Source organism: Mesoplodon bidens (assembly GCF_964165515.1).
Source record: "Mesoplodon bidens genome assembly, chromosome: 7".
Taxonomy (NCBI): domain Eukaryota; kingdom Metazoa; phylum Chordata; class Mammalia; order Artiodactyla; family Ziphiidae; genus Mesoplodon; species Mesoplodon bidens.
In genome coordinates this window covers 28,449,653-28,468,779 of record NC_138164.1, presented here as the reverse complement: position 1 = coordinate 28,468,779, position 19,127 = coordinate 28,449,653, and the positions used below count along the sequence as shown (strand labels likewise).

At 36.6% G+C, this 19,127-nt stretch overlaps 1 protein-coding gene across 4 annotated transcripts in view; it reads right to left on the bottom strand.

Annotated features, from left to right (window-relative positions):
• Positions 1-19,127, bottom strand: part of PDGFD (platelet derived growth factor D) — a 228,943-nt gene that overhangs the window by 69,207 nt on the left and 140,609 nt on the right. For 2 of the 4 annotated variants that reach the window (XM_081239063.1, XM_081239065.1), the window contains exons 2-3: positions 5,124-5,310; positions 1,844-2,024 (exon numbers count right to left, since the gene is read on the bottom strand). In XM_081239063.1, the coding sequence (XP_081095189.1) occupies positions 1,844-2,024; positions 5,124-5,310 (368 nt within the window). Of the gene's footprint in view, positions 1-1,843; positions 2,025-5,123; positions 5,329-19,127 lie in introns of all 4 variants that reach the window. The other 2 variants (XM_081239062.1, XM_081239064.1) reach the window with 1 other exon arrangement.

Below are 19,127 nucleotides of genomic sequence, written 5' to 3'. Positions count from 1 at the left end.
CATTTCTAAAAACACAATTGAATGTACTGGTGGAGGTGAATAAGTAAGTGAGTGGAGTCATGCCTAACAGTTTACATCCATACTACAAAAGCTGTCCAATATTCCACTTAACATTGGCTAGGAAATGAGTGATGAGCCTGCACTATAACCCAAAGCACCTCAAACAAAAATATTCATTCTTCCCTAAATCCACACCTGCACTGCCTTTTTCTACAAAAAGGAGTTATTTTGCCTTAAAGATATGGTATTAGTGTTAAGGTGTTTCTAACTGACTTATGGACAATTTAACTTAGTCATAACCAAAGCTTCACATAAAGTATACACATGAGCACTAACAGGCCTTGATATGTTAAGGGGAAAAAAGATTCTTCACTAAGCCATTCTGACACATCACCATTCCAACATGCTGAGCCTGCTTTGTCCATGAACAATTGAGAACAGATGCATCACTGAACACATTAAAAGCAAAGAAATGTAGAAACCAAAGGTTCACACTTCCACTTAATGCTGAGCAGCACTGTGTGAGTGTGCAATAATGTATATCATGTTTGATGGATTATTTTCAAATTAAAACTGGAACCAGTATCACCACATGCTCTTTTTTCATTTATAATATTCTGATGTAGAATTCACTTTGTGTTTAACCACTCATCATAACGCAAAAAAAAAAAAAAGAGAGAGAAAAGAAACCACATTAGATGAAAAAAACCAAGATTTTTCCTACTCTAAATTTAACTCATAAGAGGGAAAAAAAAACCCAAATTGACTCCATTTGTAGTACTGTGTTCTGTTTCGGCATCCACACTTTGAAAAGGGATAGCAATAAACTGAATGAGAGTTAAAGACGTTGCCAGGAGAGCAAAAGGCAGTATGCTATGAACAACTGAAGGATTCAGGGATATTTAATGTATCCTAAACATAATGTATAGGAAAAATTATCCCAATATCCCCCTGAGCTTCATCTGTAACACCCAGTACTTCTGTCTTACTATCAATCTCAGTTGTTATGGCTTCTAATTGTCATTTCCACCAGACTATCAGCTCCAGGAGGTTCAAGAACCCTGTCTTCTTGCTTGTCTTTGTATCTACTACACCTATCAGAATATTTGTCAATAAGAAGAAACTTTATATTGTTCTACTAATGAATGACTGAGTAAAGAAAACCCATGACCATGTGCGACCCAACAACTAGACTTAACTACAAGGTAGATTATGCCACAATATGAGGTTGAAGATTTTCTAATAGTTAGAAGCATATAAAGTTGGAAATGGCTGCTGAGGTGTTTAAGTAGAGGTGAGACCACAAATAAGCATGGGTGTAGATAAACAAAAATCAAACCCTGGGTCCTGAATTATACCTTCCAATTTTTAAGATACTTGCTAACCCTGAGGCTCTATGTTGATAACATAGGCCCTCCCCAAATTTGAGTCATAATTTAAACTAAAATCATTGGGACTCTTCTGTGATTAGAATTACATGGACAATTTTTCAAACCAAGAGGTTCAATTCTCACTTACCTTCTATTTGGCTGTATATTTATTTTGCTCCAGTTGAATCAAAGGCAATATGGTATATGCTTTACCATAAACTATTTTACTTTTTCTATTCACTATGCTTTCTTTCAAAATACATGGGCCCAAGCATTGACTTAATAGAGCTAAAATGGCATTTCTCACTAAAGAAGCCTTTAACATTTTGGCCACAAGGCAGGGACAAAGCATACCATAGACAATTAACACAGTTCATTCACTCTCACACCATTGAATTTAATCACAGAAAATGATCTCTGTACTTCATGCAACCAGTGTCTGCTTTTAATCATAGGGTGGTTAAGCTACTTACCACAACAGAATAATAAATCTTGAATCCAGGTTTAGCCACAAAGTAGTCATCAGACTTGAATGTTATTTTAATCTGGTTTGTCCTTGATGTTATCCTTGGAGGAACTTCCTTGTGTCCACACCATCGTCCTCTAATAACGGTGCTGGTTTCAGATATATCTTCAACTTCCACAAAATCATACCTAGTACCAATTTGACATAAACTTTGATTAAAGTAGACTTTGAAATTCATACTTTCACTGAGACATTGAAACTAACATATGTGATTTCTCATGACCTATCATCTGAAATGAAAATTATAACCTACAGATATTTTAGAAGGAAAACTAGTTTTTGGATTAGGTTTCTCAAATTCAAACTTCAACAATCTATTCGGAGGAAACACCCTTACACACTTTTAGCCATAACTCTTCCTAAGTCGTCAAAAATCAAAATGGGCTACTTTCTGAGCATCTGCCTCATAAGGTTTTCCTGGAAAAACTAACAAGTATAAGCTATTGTCATATTTTAGGGGATGTAGCTCTAATTATATACCCAAATATTTACTATCTCAAGTTTTTAAACAAATTCCCACTTTGAATTAATTTACCATATCCAGTGTTTCCTTAAGAAAGGAAATGATCTATACCTATACAGCACATAAAATCAGCACTCTCATTGTAGAAAATAAATGGTAAAATAAAAAAGACTATTTTCTCTTTTTGGAAATTGTCTTTTGGAAGGATCATATCACAAACTATGACATTTATCATAATGGAAACACATGACTTTGAGGAGGGATTTGCACTAGCCAATATTGGAAATATCTGGGCTATGTGTGAATGAGGGTAAGACCATGGGTTCACCACTGGCACCAGTCAGAGAAACACAGGATCCCGGGATTGAAGAAGACAGGAAAGACATTTTAGATATTCCACAGAGTTGTTTGATCCTCAAAAACCCTCCACAGCGTCTCACTTTTTCATCACATAATAGGACATCTTCAAGTGACCAAGTTGACATCTTCTAGGGATCATTTATTCTATTTTCAGACACCCAAGATCTTAAAACATTCAGCTTGAGAGCTGAACTCTGTGCCTTTCAGTTCTGGGCATCAGTGTCTCACTCCTCCAATCTACCTCTCCTCAAATGACCTCAGATGCTAAAGTCACAATGCAAACGAGCACTCAGGGTGAGCATTCAAGGTGAACAGTGGCAGAAGTCTCATATCCATTTTATATTTTCCTGTCACATTGCCAAAAGGAATCAGCATGAGAACCAACAGGTCTGAATATGAAAAAAAATCTAATACAACTTTACTGGTCTTACCCACGCACCTCAGAGCTCTTATTGGATCAGGCAGGGTGATCTAAGGAGGCGGCAAGCATAATAAAATGGTTACTAAATTTCATTGACAGTAATTTGTGAGGCCTTTATGTCCTTTGCCTCAGTTTCCTAATGAGTAAAATAAGAAGGTTTATGTAATTTTACCAGCTGAATATCTCTTGGGTGCTATGTAAATTAACTACTTAATATACGGTGTTGAAAAGTGAAAAGCACTAAGAAAGAATCACTGTTCCAGCAATAAAATATTACAGTGTAAACATCAAGGAGGTTTGGAACAGATGGGAGGAAATCAATTGCATTTCATTTTATATGCAATATATGTGAATCATATTTATTGCACAAAGCAAGAATATACTTGAAACTTTGTTAATAATGCAAGAGGTCACTTTTGTTTTTTAAAAAACACAACATCAGCACAATTTTTACTCTGGGTCTGAAGTCAAAAGAGCACCATTTTGGTTCAGGGAGGGTCCTGAGGCAGGTCTCTGATCTGCCTCTTTCCCTGCTTCCTCTCCCCTTTACCTCTTACTTCTCTACCTCGTTCCATAAATTTTTAGGAGCAACTTGATTTGATGAAGGGTCTGGAAAAGAAACCATCCTAACTTCCTCTCCTAGTTTTAAGGTCAGGACGCCAAAAGGACTCAATCACTACCAGATCAAAATCCTGCTCTGCAGTGGAGACCAGTGTCTCTTCAATGATATCACCTTTAATAATCTTCTTTTTTTTAAGATATCTTTATTGGAGTATAATTGCTTTACAATGTTGTGTTAGTTTCTGCTGTACAACAAAGTGAATCAGCTATAAGTATACATATATCCCCATAATAGTAGCTTTTCATTTGTTTCCAAAGTCTTTTTTTTTTTTTTTTTTGAGCACAGAGAATGAGTTCTCCCTTTCAAGGCTGAAAAGACACAAGGTCTCTTCAAGCTTATTCTCTTTGTAAATATTAACTGGCTCTTCCTGCATGTATTCATCTCTGCTTTCTGGCATACTTTACCCTCTATGGTCCTAGAAAGTAACAGTCACTGCTGTTACTCTTGAAAAAACAGCAACATAATAAAAGCTGTCAGCATAATAGACATGCAATAAAGGACAGCCAAATTGGAAGTACCCGATTTTGATTTTTATTATTCAAAGTAAAATAAACCTGCTGAAAGAATTTAGCAGTTTAGTAGTAGTTCATTGGCAATGCAGAACAAGTTCGTGCAGTAAAGTACAGAAAGGAAAAAGAAAATCCTCTGCATCTTACACATGCTAATTAAGTGAATAAGATGCTGTGAGCTGACAATTCAGAGAACAACAGCCAGGGCTTTCTCTGATAAACATGCTAAGAAGGGAGAAGATTATCAGGTGCAGCTTTCATCTTCTGCTGACCCAGAAACTACAGGAAGAAACAGACCTCTGAGGAGCACACTGATCCTGGGAGGTGGCCTTCTCTTCCTTCTTACACATATCTGAGGCCTTAAAATTACGATTTCAGGTAAGGACCTGACAGGGTCCTTGCCATCATCATCTCCCAGTGCTGGGTCAGTTCCTGGAGCCCAGCAGATGGAATACACTCCTTAAGCTCTGGCAGGCTTGCACCAGAGCCGTGTGACATGGCGCAGGTGACCCAGGATATTGGATGCATCTACCTGCTCCCAAAGTTTGTTCTAGACCTGGCCAAGATAGGGGCCCCCAGATTCCCCCCTTCTCTGGGAGTCACACAGCCTGGCTCTGACAATTGCAGGAGTGAGTTTCTGTGAGTCATGCCAGGTTACCAGGCTTTCTGCAGAGGCAGTCTGCGCTCCAATTTATTTTGTCCATTAGGACTGACATAAAGGCTTTTTGAAAAAGAAGTTGAGTATCTCGGGTAGGTCCGGAGGGCCCCAAAGAGAAGTCTGATGTGATGTTTTAAATCTTTTTTTTTCTACTTTGAAATTTTACCCTAAAATGGATTTTATTTCCCACTTACCTACAGATATCATTTTCCGCTTCCTCTAATCCAAACTGATTGTCAAAGGCTAGCTGTATCCTTGTTTTCTCCTGGGAATGGAGCCGCCAGGTTAGAAGCAGGTTCCTGGGGTAGCTGTTTGGGAAGCGGGGACTCTGCACATGGCCGTGTCCTGTCACCTGGATGGTTTCATCTCTTCGGTACAAGTCTGTGAGGTGATTGCTCTCTGTTAGTAGTCACAACTTGTAGAAATTAGTATGTTGCTCCAATTACAGGAAAGCAAAAAAAGAACAGTTTAAAACACATCACATTTCAAAGCACTTCTTGATTTTGTTTAAAAACATAAGGCCAAATGGCAGCCTTGTGGTTAAACAAACAACATCCATATTTTTTCTATTATCCTCTACCTCCCCAAATTCTTCATAAATCTAGGCTTGATGCCTAATATTTGGTACTTTGGGAGCTCTCTTAACATCATTTTTGACAAGCAAAATTAATGATTATCTCAGAACTCAGGCTCATTTCAATCGGAATTAAAATTGAACAAATATTTCAAATAGTTCATCCTTCCTCTTTTCCATGTAATACAGCTGACCCTTGAGCAACACGGGTTTGAACTGTGTGGGTCCGTGGATTTTTTTCAATAAATACATATATGTACTGTAAATGTATTTTCTCTTCTTTATGATTTTCTTAACATTTTCTTTTTTCTAGTTCACTTTATTGTAGAATACAGTATATAATACATATAACATACAAAATATGTGTTAATCAACTGTTTATTTAACAATAAGGCTTCCTGTCAACAGTAAACTATTAGTAGTTAAGTTTTGGGAAAGTCAAAAGTTATATGTGGATGTTTGACTGTGTGGGGTATTGGCACCCCTAAACCTCACTTTGTTCAAGGGTCAACTGTACAAACAAACATTTTTTTTCATTGACAATGTAACAGTAAATCTTCAATGATTAGCCCAGGATATACTCAATAAATATTGTTGAATGAATGAACAACTGAGTGAAAAACAAATTAAAAGAATCTAATGATGTTTAATGACCATTTATTTTATAATCAAATGACATTTTCCAGTTGTTTCTCCATCATAAAAATCATAATTTTTTGGCCTTCGTTTTTGGTGACTTAAAATAGTTCCAATTCTAATTCTATTTTCCATATGTTGTATAATAAAGAACTTGTCTGATCTTTGTCCTGGGTTCCTAAAAGGGAACTTCTAAACCCCTAAAATTTCCCAAGTGATGCAAGTGTCTTTGTTATTCATGGTAGGCCCCTGGGGCCATACCTGATTTTATGCTAATGAGGTGATTCTCTGTGGGCCCTTAAATAGTTTCAGGATGGGGACTGGCTATAACAGAAAGACCAATCATGTGGCTTTGAGCTCTGATATCAGCCTGACTTTCCAACCTCCCTGGAGCTAAGAGGCCTTGGAGCCCTAGCCTGTTGCCACCAATTCAATCAGTCATGTCAACAGAATGAAACCCTTATAAAAACTCTTGTCACTGAGTCTTGGGTAAGCTTCCTGGTCCGTGATACACACTGATGTGCTAGGAGGGTGACATGTCCTGAGGACATGAAGCTTCATGATTCGGACCTTCCCAGTCCTCACCCTACAAGTGTCTTTATTTGGCTGGTCCTGATTTGTACTCTTTATAGTAAAACTGTAATTGTAACTATAGTGCTTTCTTGAGTTCTATAAGTTGTCCTAGCAAATTATTAAACTCAAGGGGCTTATAGGCAACCCTGAATTTATAGCCAGTTGGTAAAGAGTATGGGTAACCTGGGTACCTCACAATTTTCAATGGGTGACTGAAGTACAGTCTTGTAGGGACTAGGCTCTTAAGCTATGAAATCTGACCTAACTCCAGGTAGTTTGCTTCAGAATTGCACCGTACAGTGGACCCATTTTTCCTATCTCCCAATGTCCAGAGTTCTTTGCACTTGAGATTTTGGCTTTTTAGACTCCTCTGTAAGCAGAACTCCAGCCACAGTCTATTTATGTCCTCCTGCAGAGAGTTTACTCCAAAGCCTATAATTCAATGAGCTTAGTCAGGGAGGCCTAAATTGCTGGTGGAAACCACTGAAAGGTTGGGTTGTGGAGGGTGGTTGTTAAAGCTTCCAAAATAAGAGAAGGAGAGTGAACAAGGAATCAGAATGTGAAATGCAAAAGCTTCTCTCCCTTTTACAAATGTTCTGGTATGTATGAGAATTTCAACTTTTTTTTTTTTCTTTTTTTGGCTAATTCAGTGTTTAATGTGTTGTGCTTGCCCAGCTAGCCTTTGTGTGGGAGACAGTCTTAGGAAGAGCAAAGGTGGCTGGAGGAGCTGATGTCCCCACTCCCTGCATCTGGACTAGGAGATCAGAGCACTGGCTCTGCAGTCATGTCACGGTGCTCTGGTCCCAGAGCTAATGCTCTTAACTTCTGTGTAAGAGAAGGCATTTTTCCTTCTTAGTCTGAAATTTGCTAGAGGCAATTTGAGATTCTTTGCTATCTGTAATCCACTTTGACTTCTGAATCACATTGTTTATATATAATTTATAACTTCATGCCAAATTCAGGGCTATTCTTAGCAGAAGAGTTGTAATGAATTATAGATACAGAGAGCAACCTATCAGGTTAAACCTGAGATAGTTACCAAGTGTTATATACAAAGTCACATTCTTGAATGAAGGCATTTACTTTGGTGTTCCAATAGTAACTGACATTTATGGAGCAATAACTGTGTGCCAGGCATTCCAATAAGTTGTTTAAATTATTTCATTTAATCTTCACAACAACTCTATGCAAATAGTAATATCCCCACTTTACAAAGGAGGAGGCTCAGAGAGTTTAAGAAACTTATGACCTCAGGGCACAAAGCAGGTGGTGAAATCAATATCTGACCCTAGACAGTCTATCTTCAGCACACACACTCTTAATCAGAACACTGTACTAGTTGTTAAACTTTAAAAATATGAAATATGTCATTTTTCATAGCGAGGGAATAATTTTGATTTATGTTTATATGGCAAGAATATAAGTTCTTATTTTATATTTTAATACAGAAGGAGGTTCACATCCTCATAACTTTGAGTTATGCATTGGATGTTTTTTAAAAAGCAAATTAAAATGAAAGGAAAAAAGCCAAAATGTTTTGTCTATTCTGTCCCTAAACCTTTAAGCAATCTCAGCTCACCCAACCAAGTATCCCGGGAGCTCATGAAATCACTGCAGGCACTATTACTTACTCTGGGATTCATCTAGAACAACTGTTGTTCTCAAAGTGTGGTCCCCAGACCAGCATCATCACCTGGGAGCTTGTTAGAAATGTAAATTATCAAGGCCCCATCCCAGACTTATTGAAGCAGAAATGCTGGAGGTGGAGCTCAGCACTAATGTTTTAATAAGCCTTCCAGGTGATTCTGATGCTCCCAAAAGTATGAGAACCACTGACCACCTCATACCTTCTACTCTTCTGCTTCTTATTCTTGATTCCCCTGGCTCCTTCACTACCTTGCTTTGACTCCATACCTCACATCTGATTTTTCTTCTTACCTCCCTCACTGATGATCTATCTTGGATTCACTTTCCTGTCTTTGACCTTGAAATCTTCTCTGGGGCATCGTTTTTGATACACAGTGACCTAGGGTAAGAGCTACGTACCTTAGTGTCTTTGACCCCTTATCTAACTGTCCCTATTTCATGGAATAGTCATTCCTGGTCCTAATAGATGCATTTGGTAATCATCGTCACAAATTATGTGTAAGGGGAAACGAAATCACAAATAATGGTAGTACTTTTATTTCTTCTTCTCAGATAATAATATTATCTATGACAACATAAGATCCAAAAGGTAAATGCTGAGTTATTAGAAGTAAGGGTTAAAATATTTCATCAATGATTCCATAGGAACAAATAATGATATCTCTGCAGCCTGTGCCACCTCACACAAATTCAGTGGAACAGTACAGAAATACTCATTTGTCCCACTGCCTCCATAAGACATCCAGGAGCCAGCAGCATGACTGATAGTCACAAACCCAATGTACCACAGCTAAAAGCCAAAAGCAAAGAATGGTCATTGTGTCAGGAAATGCCTAACTTGCAAAGGGATTTATTATAACATTTCATTTGTAAAATGGCTGTTTCATGATCATACCATACATCATAGGAACAATGTTTGCCCAGAATGTAGGCTGAGTGTTATATAAACCAAACAGTACCACTTCTGCTGCTAAACAACCACAATATGACCACTTAATTTTTGTGGGGTGCAATATAGTTTACAAGCATCCAATTTTGTAAGTCTATCATAAATATAAGTTTACAAAAAGTAAATATCATTGCAGTAATTATCATTGCCTTCATTCTGCTTTTTTCTTTTAAATTTATTTATTTTTTTTATATTACTTTAACAGGTAACGAAACCAACACACAGAAGTTAAAGTGATTTGCTGTAAGTCAAAAGAATGGAAGGGTGGTATATGGAAGAGTGGAGTCTTGAATTTAGCTCCATCATGTTCTAGTTCTGGTGACTTTCCCCACTACAACAAAGAGCAGCATCAGACACACCATATCATCTTTCTGGCTTCTGTTTCCTAAGCTAATAGTTTAGGGGGCTGGGCTAACATGACACTTAAGATTTTTTTCAGGTCTAAATGACATGACAACTCAACAATTTTCTTTCAAGAAGACAGAACTGCCAGTGGTTTGACTGTGACTAACAGACATGAGTGAGGCAATAATGAGACAAGGGAACCTGAAATCCAAAATCTTCAGCAGGCTAAACAGACACTTTTCCCATCTAACAATGGTAGTATAAATAGTTGTATGCTGTCATTGCTGTCATCTAAAATAAGAGTACAAATGGATATTTCTTTTTTTTTTAATTTTGTTTTCTTTTTTAAAAATTTATGTATTTTTTGGCTGCATTGGGTCTTCGTTGCTGCGTGCAGGCTTTCTCTAGTTGCGGCGAACAGGGGCTCTCTTCGTTGTGGTGCACGAGTTTCTCATTGCGGTGGCTTCTCTTGTTGTGGAGCACTGGCTCTAGGCACGCAGGCTTCAGTAGTTGTGGCACGTGGGCTCAGTAGTTGTGGCTCACGGGCTCTAGAGCACAGGCTCAGTAGTTGCGGCACAGGGCTTAATTGCTCCGTGGCATGTGGGATCTTCCTGGGCCAGGGCTCAAACCCATATCCCCTGCATTTGAAGGCAGATTCTTAACCACTGTGCCACCAGGGAAGTCCCACAAATGGATATTTCAACACGTTGTTCAAACATATATATGAAAAACTTTCTTATCAACTAGAAAAGTGCCCCTGGCGTGTAACTGGCCACTTAGCCTATCAATTTGTGAACACATTGTGGAGGAATGTAAATAAATCCCTTAGTGTAGACACAACGTATTCTATGTTTTGCTTTTTTAAAATTTAAGTAGAGGCTTCTCTCTGAGGCTGGTTAGGTATAAGCATTTAAAAAAAGATACTAAAAGATGCTTTATAATTTCTTTGAAAGTTTCATAGGAAAGTAAAAAATATATATATGCAGAATATTACATGTCTTGAGGGAAAGGACTATGTCTTCTTTACCAACGTAACCCTAGAGCCTTACCAGTCTGGGCATATGGAGACTTTCAAAACATATCTGGTAAATACATACGTAGATGAATGGTTACTGCAAATAATGCATATGCAGAGCTCCTAAACACTGAAAGGCATTTTGAGGTAAGATAACAAATAAAAGGCAGTTTTATCAGAAATAAAGTTGAAAACTACCCAAATATTTTATTTCTAAGAAATTTAATTTTGATGTAGCTGGTGTGCCTGACATTTGTGGGGACACATCTAGCATGAACATTAAAGGACTATTTTGGAAAGAGTTCCATTGAAATGATCCTGCTTGCCATCTGGATCAGACATCAATTATAAAATAACTGCCTCTTTTTCTGCGCTATTTCCATCAAAACCTATACTACCAGGCTCACCAGAGTCAATCCACATCACCCTTTAAAAAGCTGTGACCAAGAAAGAAGAGAAGAACAATGCTGGACTAAAGCAGGAGAGTTTGTTGCTATAGCTGGGATCTACTCTCAGATCTATCCAGCAATATATGAAATCAGGTGACTGACTAGATCTCCCCCAGGGTCTCATCCTATGCAACCGTCTAATTTAGAAAAGCAAGCTCAGAAAGACTAATCAAGAGTCAGGCCTGTGACTGCCTAATGCACTATTATTATTATTATTAAACTACCTCTAATAATCTTTGCACTCTCCCTCAACTAATGACATCTTATACAAGAGTGTCCTAGAACAAAAATAGTACCTTCATTGGCGAGACATCACGCAGTGTATTGTTGAAGAGGGAAAAAGAAACAAGGGAGAGATGGAGAACATAAAGGAGAGTAGGGCAGGAGTCCCTAACTTTAAAATGAATAAGTCAATTTGTAGAACAGACCCTAAAATACACAATTAGGATTAAACTGAATTTAATTAGATCATTTTTTAAAAATTATCTCCTAACTTAAAAAGCACAGGGCTGGAGTCTCACCCTGTGAACTGCTAAAGGTGAAAATTAGACTTTGTTAACAATGCTAGTTTAAAAATCAGCATGAAAGCATTTTCAACATTGTTTTCCTCAGTGTTTCCTGAGGACTGAAGCTTGCAATCAATGAACTAAATTCCTCCTGGGACTGCCAGCGGGCCAATCTTCATTAAGGAATTTTTGGTTAACACCTGGCCCGTGGTCTGGCAAGAACCAATCTTCCAAAAGCCTATAAAAGCTTTCTAAAAACAACCATTCCCTGTGCTCACTCTGCTTTTAAGCAACTCAAGAGCAAAGCTGATTAAACGTCAGACATTTATTTAGAATTCTCTAGCAGAGATTTTTCTAAGAACTCAGTAGTAATACAAAACCTTTCTGTTTATAAAGGTTTGAGGAGGAAGGAGTTGGTTGTTTGCCAGTTACATATCTTTTTATTTTTAATTATAATTCCCTTTTGCACAAACCAAAGTGTTAATGTTTTATAAACAAACTTCCTCAGAGTAACAATTTTCAGATGATAGTTTTGGAGAGTAATCAATTGATAAATCCCAGAGCTCAAAATTATTCTTCTTTAAAAATCTGAGTCCATCAGAAAAGAAAAAAAGAGTATCGTAAAGTCCTTTTGAACATTCTCCAGTAACAGTCACCAGGAGTGTAGTAATGCCCTAAGTACTACATTGATATTTATTATTCCTCACCTCACTAGATCTTTTAAGGAACAAGGATTTGTCTTGTTATTGTACAACAATGAGCAATTATACTGTTTCCTTCAAGACCACTTGTATTTTATAGGTAGATTATAGAAGTGATTATAAAATTACATTAAAATGGAAATAATTTTTGGTCTAAGGTTTTAGAAAATTAAAATCAGTGAAAATAAAGATTACCCTAAAATAACTATGCTGTATTTTATCACATCAAGATAATTCAAATTAATTAATTCTCTGATAATTCTCTTCTACTGTAGTCTCTTTGTGTTGTGATGTTGTTTACATGTAAAGGACGTGAAAAAAATGAAACAATAACATTTGGAACTGTGGCAGATGGGGAAGGGCAATGTTGAACGGCATGACAGAGAATATTATAGATTAGGCTGCTGAAAAGCGAGATCTTTTCAATCACACCAACTTAACACACCCAGAAAACAAGACAACCCTAATGACAAAAATATCTGCTTTTCCCACTGCCAACATAGCTCAGAGATATAGGAAGGTAACAGGCAAAACAGAAAGAAAATTCATTCTCAGAAAGCAGTAGATTTAGTATTTTTTCTAGAAAACACTTAATATAGGAAAACCAACATTCTTAGAAACACTGTCAAGGAAAGCTACTTAAAGTATGAACTTTCATTATTCTCAAAGAGTGAGAATTCTCTGAAATTATTTTACAGGGTAAGTTTCTGGAAGATGTAATCAGTCCAACAAAGCTGACATGGAATTGAACAGTGTGCAACAGAAGCTGACCCTGAAATACCCTAATGTTTAAAAACTTGATTCATGTGGCAAAGACAAAACATTTTGTTAATCACATCTGACTAAAGGGCTCATCAATTCCTAAGAGAAAACTAACTGGGAGTTAATATAAGAATCACATGGTTTATTGTTTGTGGTATATATACACACACACACATACATACATACATACAAATTTATATTTATTATTAAAATATAAATAAACATATTATTTAACATGTATATTAGTTATATCTCATATATACATATAAACAAATTATGTATATCTATAATTGTACTTAAATGTTTATTAACCTATATGGCTTTAGTGCTATTTATAGATTCAGTCATTTTTCATTACCAGATTTCACTGAATTCCAGAACATTTTTTTCACATATTAATATTTCAAAATGGAGAAATACCCTATGATTACTATTGAAAGTGACTGTCCAGCTGTTAGAAAGTAGGGCAAATTGGGACACAGCTGTCACAGCAATTGTGTGTGCAAATCTAGTAATGCTCAGGAGATAACTGTTCATCTAATTTCAACCTCAGATATTTTCACTAGTAGCACTATATGTAGAGATTAATTATAGCTTATATTTGGATATCTTATTGTCATTTAAAATGCCTTTATAAAAGTTGCACTACGATGCAGCACTAAAATAAAAAATAGTTTTTGTGCATATAAATGAGTAAGAAAAAAGGTGATAAATATAAATACAATAAAAAATGGAGGAATGGTATCTCAACCTCATTCTCTTGTAAAGAAATAATCAAGTGCTTTATAGGACCAAAGCTAAGATGCACACAAGTAAGTAAAGTTGAATTTTGATTTGTCATTGAGATTCAAGGAAACAAATTCCCTTCCCACCTCAGACAGAAAAAATAAAGGCAGTAGAAATGACTACATATCTCAGAATAGATCAAAGAATTGTCAAAGCTATTAGATATTAATGCAAACAATTCATGTACTGTGATGGTGATAAACATCTATATGTCAAAAGCCAATGACTTTCAAGATAGTTGTTTAATATATAACTCACTTCAATCAAAAATGATACAACAATTAATTAAACAGAAAATGCATATGAATGCCCAGTATTCTTCAATGTTCTTTAAAATTCTTTTGGGCCCTAAAAGTGCTAAGCTAAGCACATCAAGCTCTCTCTCTCTCTCTCTCTCTCTCTCTCTCTCTCTCTCACACACACACACACACACACACACACACAGAGGTTACAAAAAAGGTGTTGTTACCTTGAAACTATGTGTCAATGCTGAAGGCCAAGTAATTTGAAGACTTTTGAGACAATTCAAAAAGCCTTGTACTTGGATTTTCACTGAGATAATAAAAAGCAGCCTTTTACTTTAATGGCTAAATTCATGCTATTATTTTTTTTAAAAGAGTTTTGTGTACATTCCATGTGGATCTCTTTTCCCCACAAAAGCTATTAGTAAATCAGTGTTGGGTTTTACAATGGACAGCATTTTAGAATGAGATGAGACTTTTTGTTTCCTCATCAAATCTCATGCTATCAAGTTTCTTCAATATTGTTACCTGGTCTGGTGAGCCTCCTTCATGGATTCTTCGCCTGAACTATGCACAGTCATAGAGTAGTATTAGTCATGAGAGGTGAAATCATGCTGGCATAAGTCTCAGTGGTTTTAATCATAAAATTTTATTTCCTACTCACACTGTATGTCCAATTTGGGTTGATGGGGCTCTGCCTCTTGTTTTCTCACTCTGGGACCTGAGCTAATGAGGCATCGTTATTGTAAAATTAACAGTCATGGCAGAGGGAAATCAGAAGATGAAGAATTGCCCATCAGTTTTTAAAATACTTCTGTTTACGTTTCACTGGCCAAAGCTAATCACATGGCCAGAACTTTAATTCTAACAGAGTGGGTAACTGGAAGAAAGGGAGAACTGGAAACTGATGAACAGTGTTGGTGGCCACTGCAGTGGTTTACTTGCTTCCCACATATTGAAGTGATGGCTTGACTCATCTTGTTTTCCAACTGGCAGTGTGATCTATCCATATACTAAATAGCACCTCATTGTTATTTTACTATAAATCATTTCAATGATGGTGGGAGACATGGTCTGGAGAGAAAAATAAGGGCAGAAGATTCATGGATGAAGACTTTATGACTACAGGGGCAGAAAAATTGTGCTGAGGTGCCAGAAAAGATATTTGAGTAAGTGTTCTTGATTTTCTTTAAAACTTGTCTTGTTAGAGATGGCAAATAATTTACCCAGTAGGTAAACTCAAAGGTAATGGCTTCCTGCAGTACTATCTTAAAAGGGGTTCTGAACTTGTTTCTATATTAAATGGGGGAAAATGGAAATGATTAACAATGTCTAGTATAGGCCAAGAGACACAGAGACAGAATGGCATCCCTTGCTTATATCAATGATTTTAACACTGAATCATATTCTATGTCTCTTTGTTACTTTGTATTTAGCTTTCTCTTGCTTGTTCAACAAGATTATAAATTTCTGGATAGTATTATTATTCACAGTGGGTATCTGAGAAATACTTGTTGAATGAATATTTGCTTGGAAGTAACATAGGAAAATTGCGTAGTTTACGTGTTTGGGAGCAAAGAAATCTCTGGGCAAATTAAAGTTATGTAGCACATCATTTACATATTCTTCAGAATACTGATGAATGTGAGGTTACAATAATATTCTTCACAAAAGCTAGTATTTACTAAATATGTCCCAGGCATTACAATAGTGCTTAATGTTTATTAGCCTGTTTAAAAGTCAAGGGAACCCTATACATTAGTCCTCATTATTACCACTTACTCCAAAACAGAAAGTCACTTGCTTATATGTAGCAGAGGTAAATTTTATTTTATTCTTTATTTATGACATCATGACTTATTTTAATTGCATCACCTACTCTAAGTAGTAGACAGTCAGATTTCTGTAACCAGTAAAGCGGATCAAGAGGGGAGAACTGAACAAATGAGGTTAATATTCAGTGGATCTTCTTCTCCTTCTCATTTCAATACTTTATACATCCACTTATTCTGGTGCTGGTCACCACCATAGGCAAGCTTCTCTCTGGTGCTAGCACCATACACAGTTCCTAATATTTAGCAGATAACTTAAGTGTTTGCCGCAGGACTAAATAAATGAATAAATAAATTGTATGAGCTGATAGATGATACTTCAGAGGAGAACATTTCCCATCTCAAATAAAATTACCCTTCTTACTCTCTATAACCATAACTGTAAAGCAAAAATTTAACAACAAGGGGTAGGGGGAATGAATAAAATACCTGGGGGAGATTAAGAGGTACAAACTTACAGTTACAAAGTAAATGCATCATGGAGCAGAAATGTAGAGCATGGAATATAATCAATAATATTGTAATGACTTTGTATGGTGACTTGACAGACTTAGTACAAAATGATAATGGTGATCACTTCGTAATGTACAGGAATATCAGATCACTATGTTGTGCACCAGGAACTAAGTGTCATAGGTCAATTATACTTCAATTAAAAAAATAATAGTAAATAACTATGTTTAACAAGATATAATCATATGTTTGGAAATATATATACTGTACATTAGCGGTCCCCAACATTTTTGGCACCAGGGACTGGTTTCAGAGAAGACAGTTTTTTCCACGGACGGGGGGTTGGGTGGTGGTTCAGACGGTAATGCGAGGGATGGGGAGCAATTCGGGGCGGCAAATGAAGCTTTGCTCGCCTGCCGCTCCCCTCCTTCTGTGTGGCCCAGTTCCTAACAGCCGGAGGCCCGGATAGAGGTCCGCAGCCTGGGACTTGGGGACCCCTGCTGTATATAATGGAGTCAGCCTGTCAAATTAGGAACTTATAAATATTTTAATACATATTATCCTTTAGAGATTATTAAAAATGCTTGCAAAATCTGTGAAGGTGGTCCAAAGGTACAAACTTCCAGTTAAAAAATAAGTAAATCCTGAGGATGTAATGTACAGCATGGTGACTATTAATAATACTTGTATATTTGAAAGTTGCTAAGAGAGTAGGTATTAAAAGTTCTCCTCACAGGAAAAAAATTTTGTAACTATGTGTGGTGATGGATGTTAACGAGACATGGTGGTGACCATTTTGCAATATATACAAATATTGAATCAATATGTTGTAGACCTGAAACTAATATAATGCTATACATCGATTATTTCTCAATAAAAAAATGCTTGCAATATACCCTTGGCTTACAAAACATATGTCAATATAAGTCGAGCTTGCTTTCTGGTCGGACCACTCCTGTGGTAATCTAAATTTTTTTTTTTCTTTTTCGGATGAGATAGAAGAAAAGGTGTGGGCTTTAATAAAGGACAAACCATACTAGCATTTAATGAATATTGAGAATGATGGAATTGTGTTTATATAAATTGCTAAAAAGGAATCTATCTGTGAACCCAAATAGGCATCTTCAGGGTCCTACTCTGGTTTATGCTAGAAAACTAGGAGACTATATGGGAAAAAATAACTAATGATATACCAGCATCTCTCTGGCTTCCCTGGGAACCCACATACTAATAATAATTGGAAAATCTCTCACATGTCTAGCAGAAAAGAAATCTGACGTTATTTTCTGGGACAAGACCCAAAGTGGTCCTCCACTCTACAAGCACTGACTGAGATCTTAAAGAATGCCTGATGGGAATCAGGAGCTGCATTTAGACAGTGGAACCCTAAGTATGATGTTTTCATACTAAGATGATTCCACTAGGCAGAACGGGCAATATATAGGTTCTTCTGTTACTACTGTTTTTGCAAAGGAAGAGAAAAGATAGAACAACGTTCTTCTCCCATCAACTTAAGTCTTTCTTGCCAGTCTGTCTGTTGCTCTGAACTATTATTTTATTCATAAATTATGAATAACTGCTTTTAAATCTTACTAGATTTTATTCTGAAACACACTCAATGTGTGTTTCACAATGCTAACTTTTAAATTGAGCTAGAGTTACTAATCTTCTGTGAGATTGCTACAGATACCATGCTATTAGAAGCCAGTGACTGAAACAAGGCTCTATTTTCTTCTTAGATTGGCAGGATACTGCTTGAAAAAGAAATGCAGATTTTGTTTATTCTCCAGGGGTCTCAGGTGTGAACAAAGCTACATTTTAAGTTAGAAAATACCAATTTCAGAGGCAGGAAGAACTACGGGTCATCTCTTTCAGTATTTCAAGATAAAAAAGAAAGGTAAAAACAGCATTGCCTTTGCATCTGGAATATTTTTTTAAAAAGCATTTTAAAGCACCTGTGCATGTAGGAAAATTATCTATTTAACATTTTCCTTAAATAAAATAGTAAATTCGAAAGCATGACTTTCTAACGTCTCTACACTAGACCTAGGGATATATTTAAAATAAAATAGGGGCTTGGGAAGTACAAAAACTGAATAAATTAAAAAGTACCAGAGTATTAGTATTCATTAAACCATTAGGATGGCGTGTTTCACAAAATTGTGATATCATGTGAGAATTTTGCATGGCTGTCCAATTTGGCTATTTCTATTTTCACTTTTGGTTTAAAAAAGGGACTCAAAGACAATCCTTTCATGCATATAAAGAGCTTGCATGGAAAATACACTGAATACCAACTGGTTTTTACTATCCATGTCATGTTTGTGCTACAGAGTCCAAAGCCTCCATAGAAACACATTCTCTCTCAATCTATCAACTTTTGAAGATTAGTAAGCTCTGAAGAAATATTTGCTGAATGAATCCTTCTGAGACTGCACACAGGGAGAGGTCTTTTACTTTATTTGCACAGCACCATGTGTTTAATCAATCCACTGATCTTATTATAGGCTAATTTAGGCTGCAAGTAACAGATGAACAAACTGAAAAATGATTTAATAAAATGTGTCCTGTCACATAGGCAATGTAGAGTTAGAACATATTCAGGGTTGGTTAATTCAAGGCTTTGCAACATAGTCATGGGCTTCTACTTTTCTCTCCTGCCATCCTTGGTGTGTTGGCTGTTCTCCTTAAAATGTTCTCCTCCAGCTCTCTCCTCCTCACAGGGTAG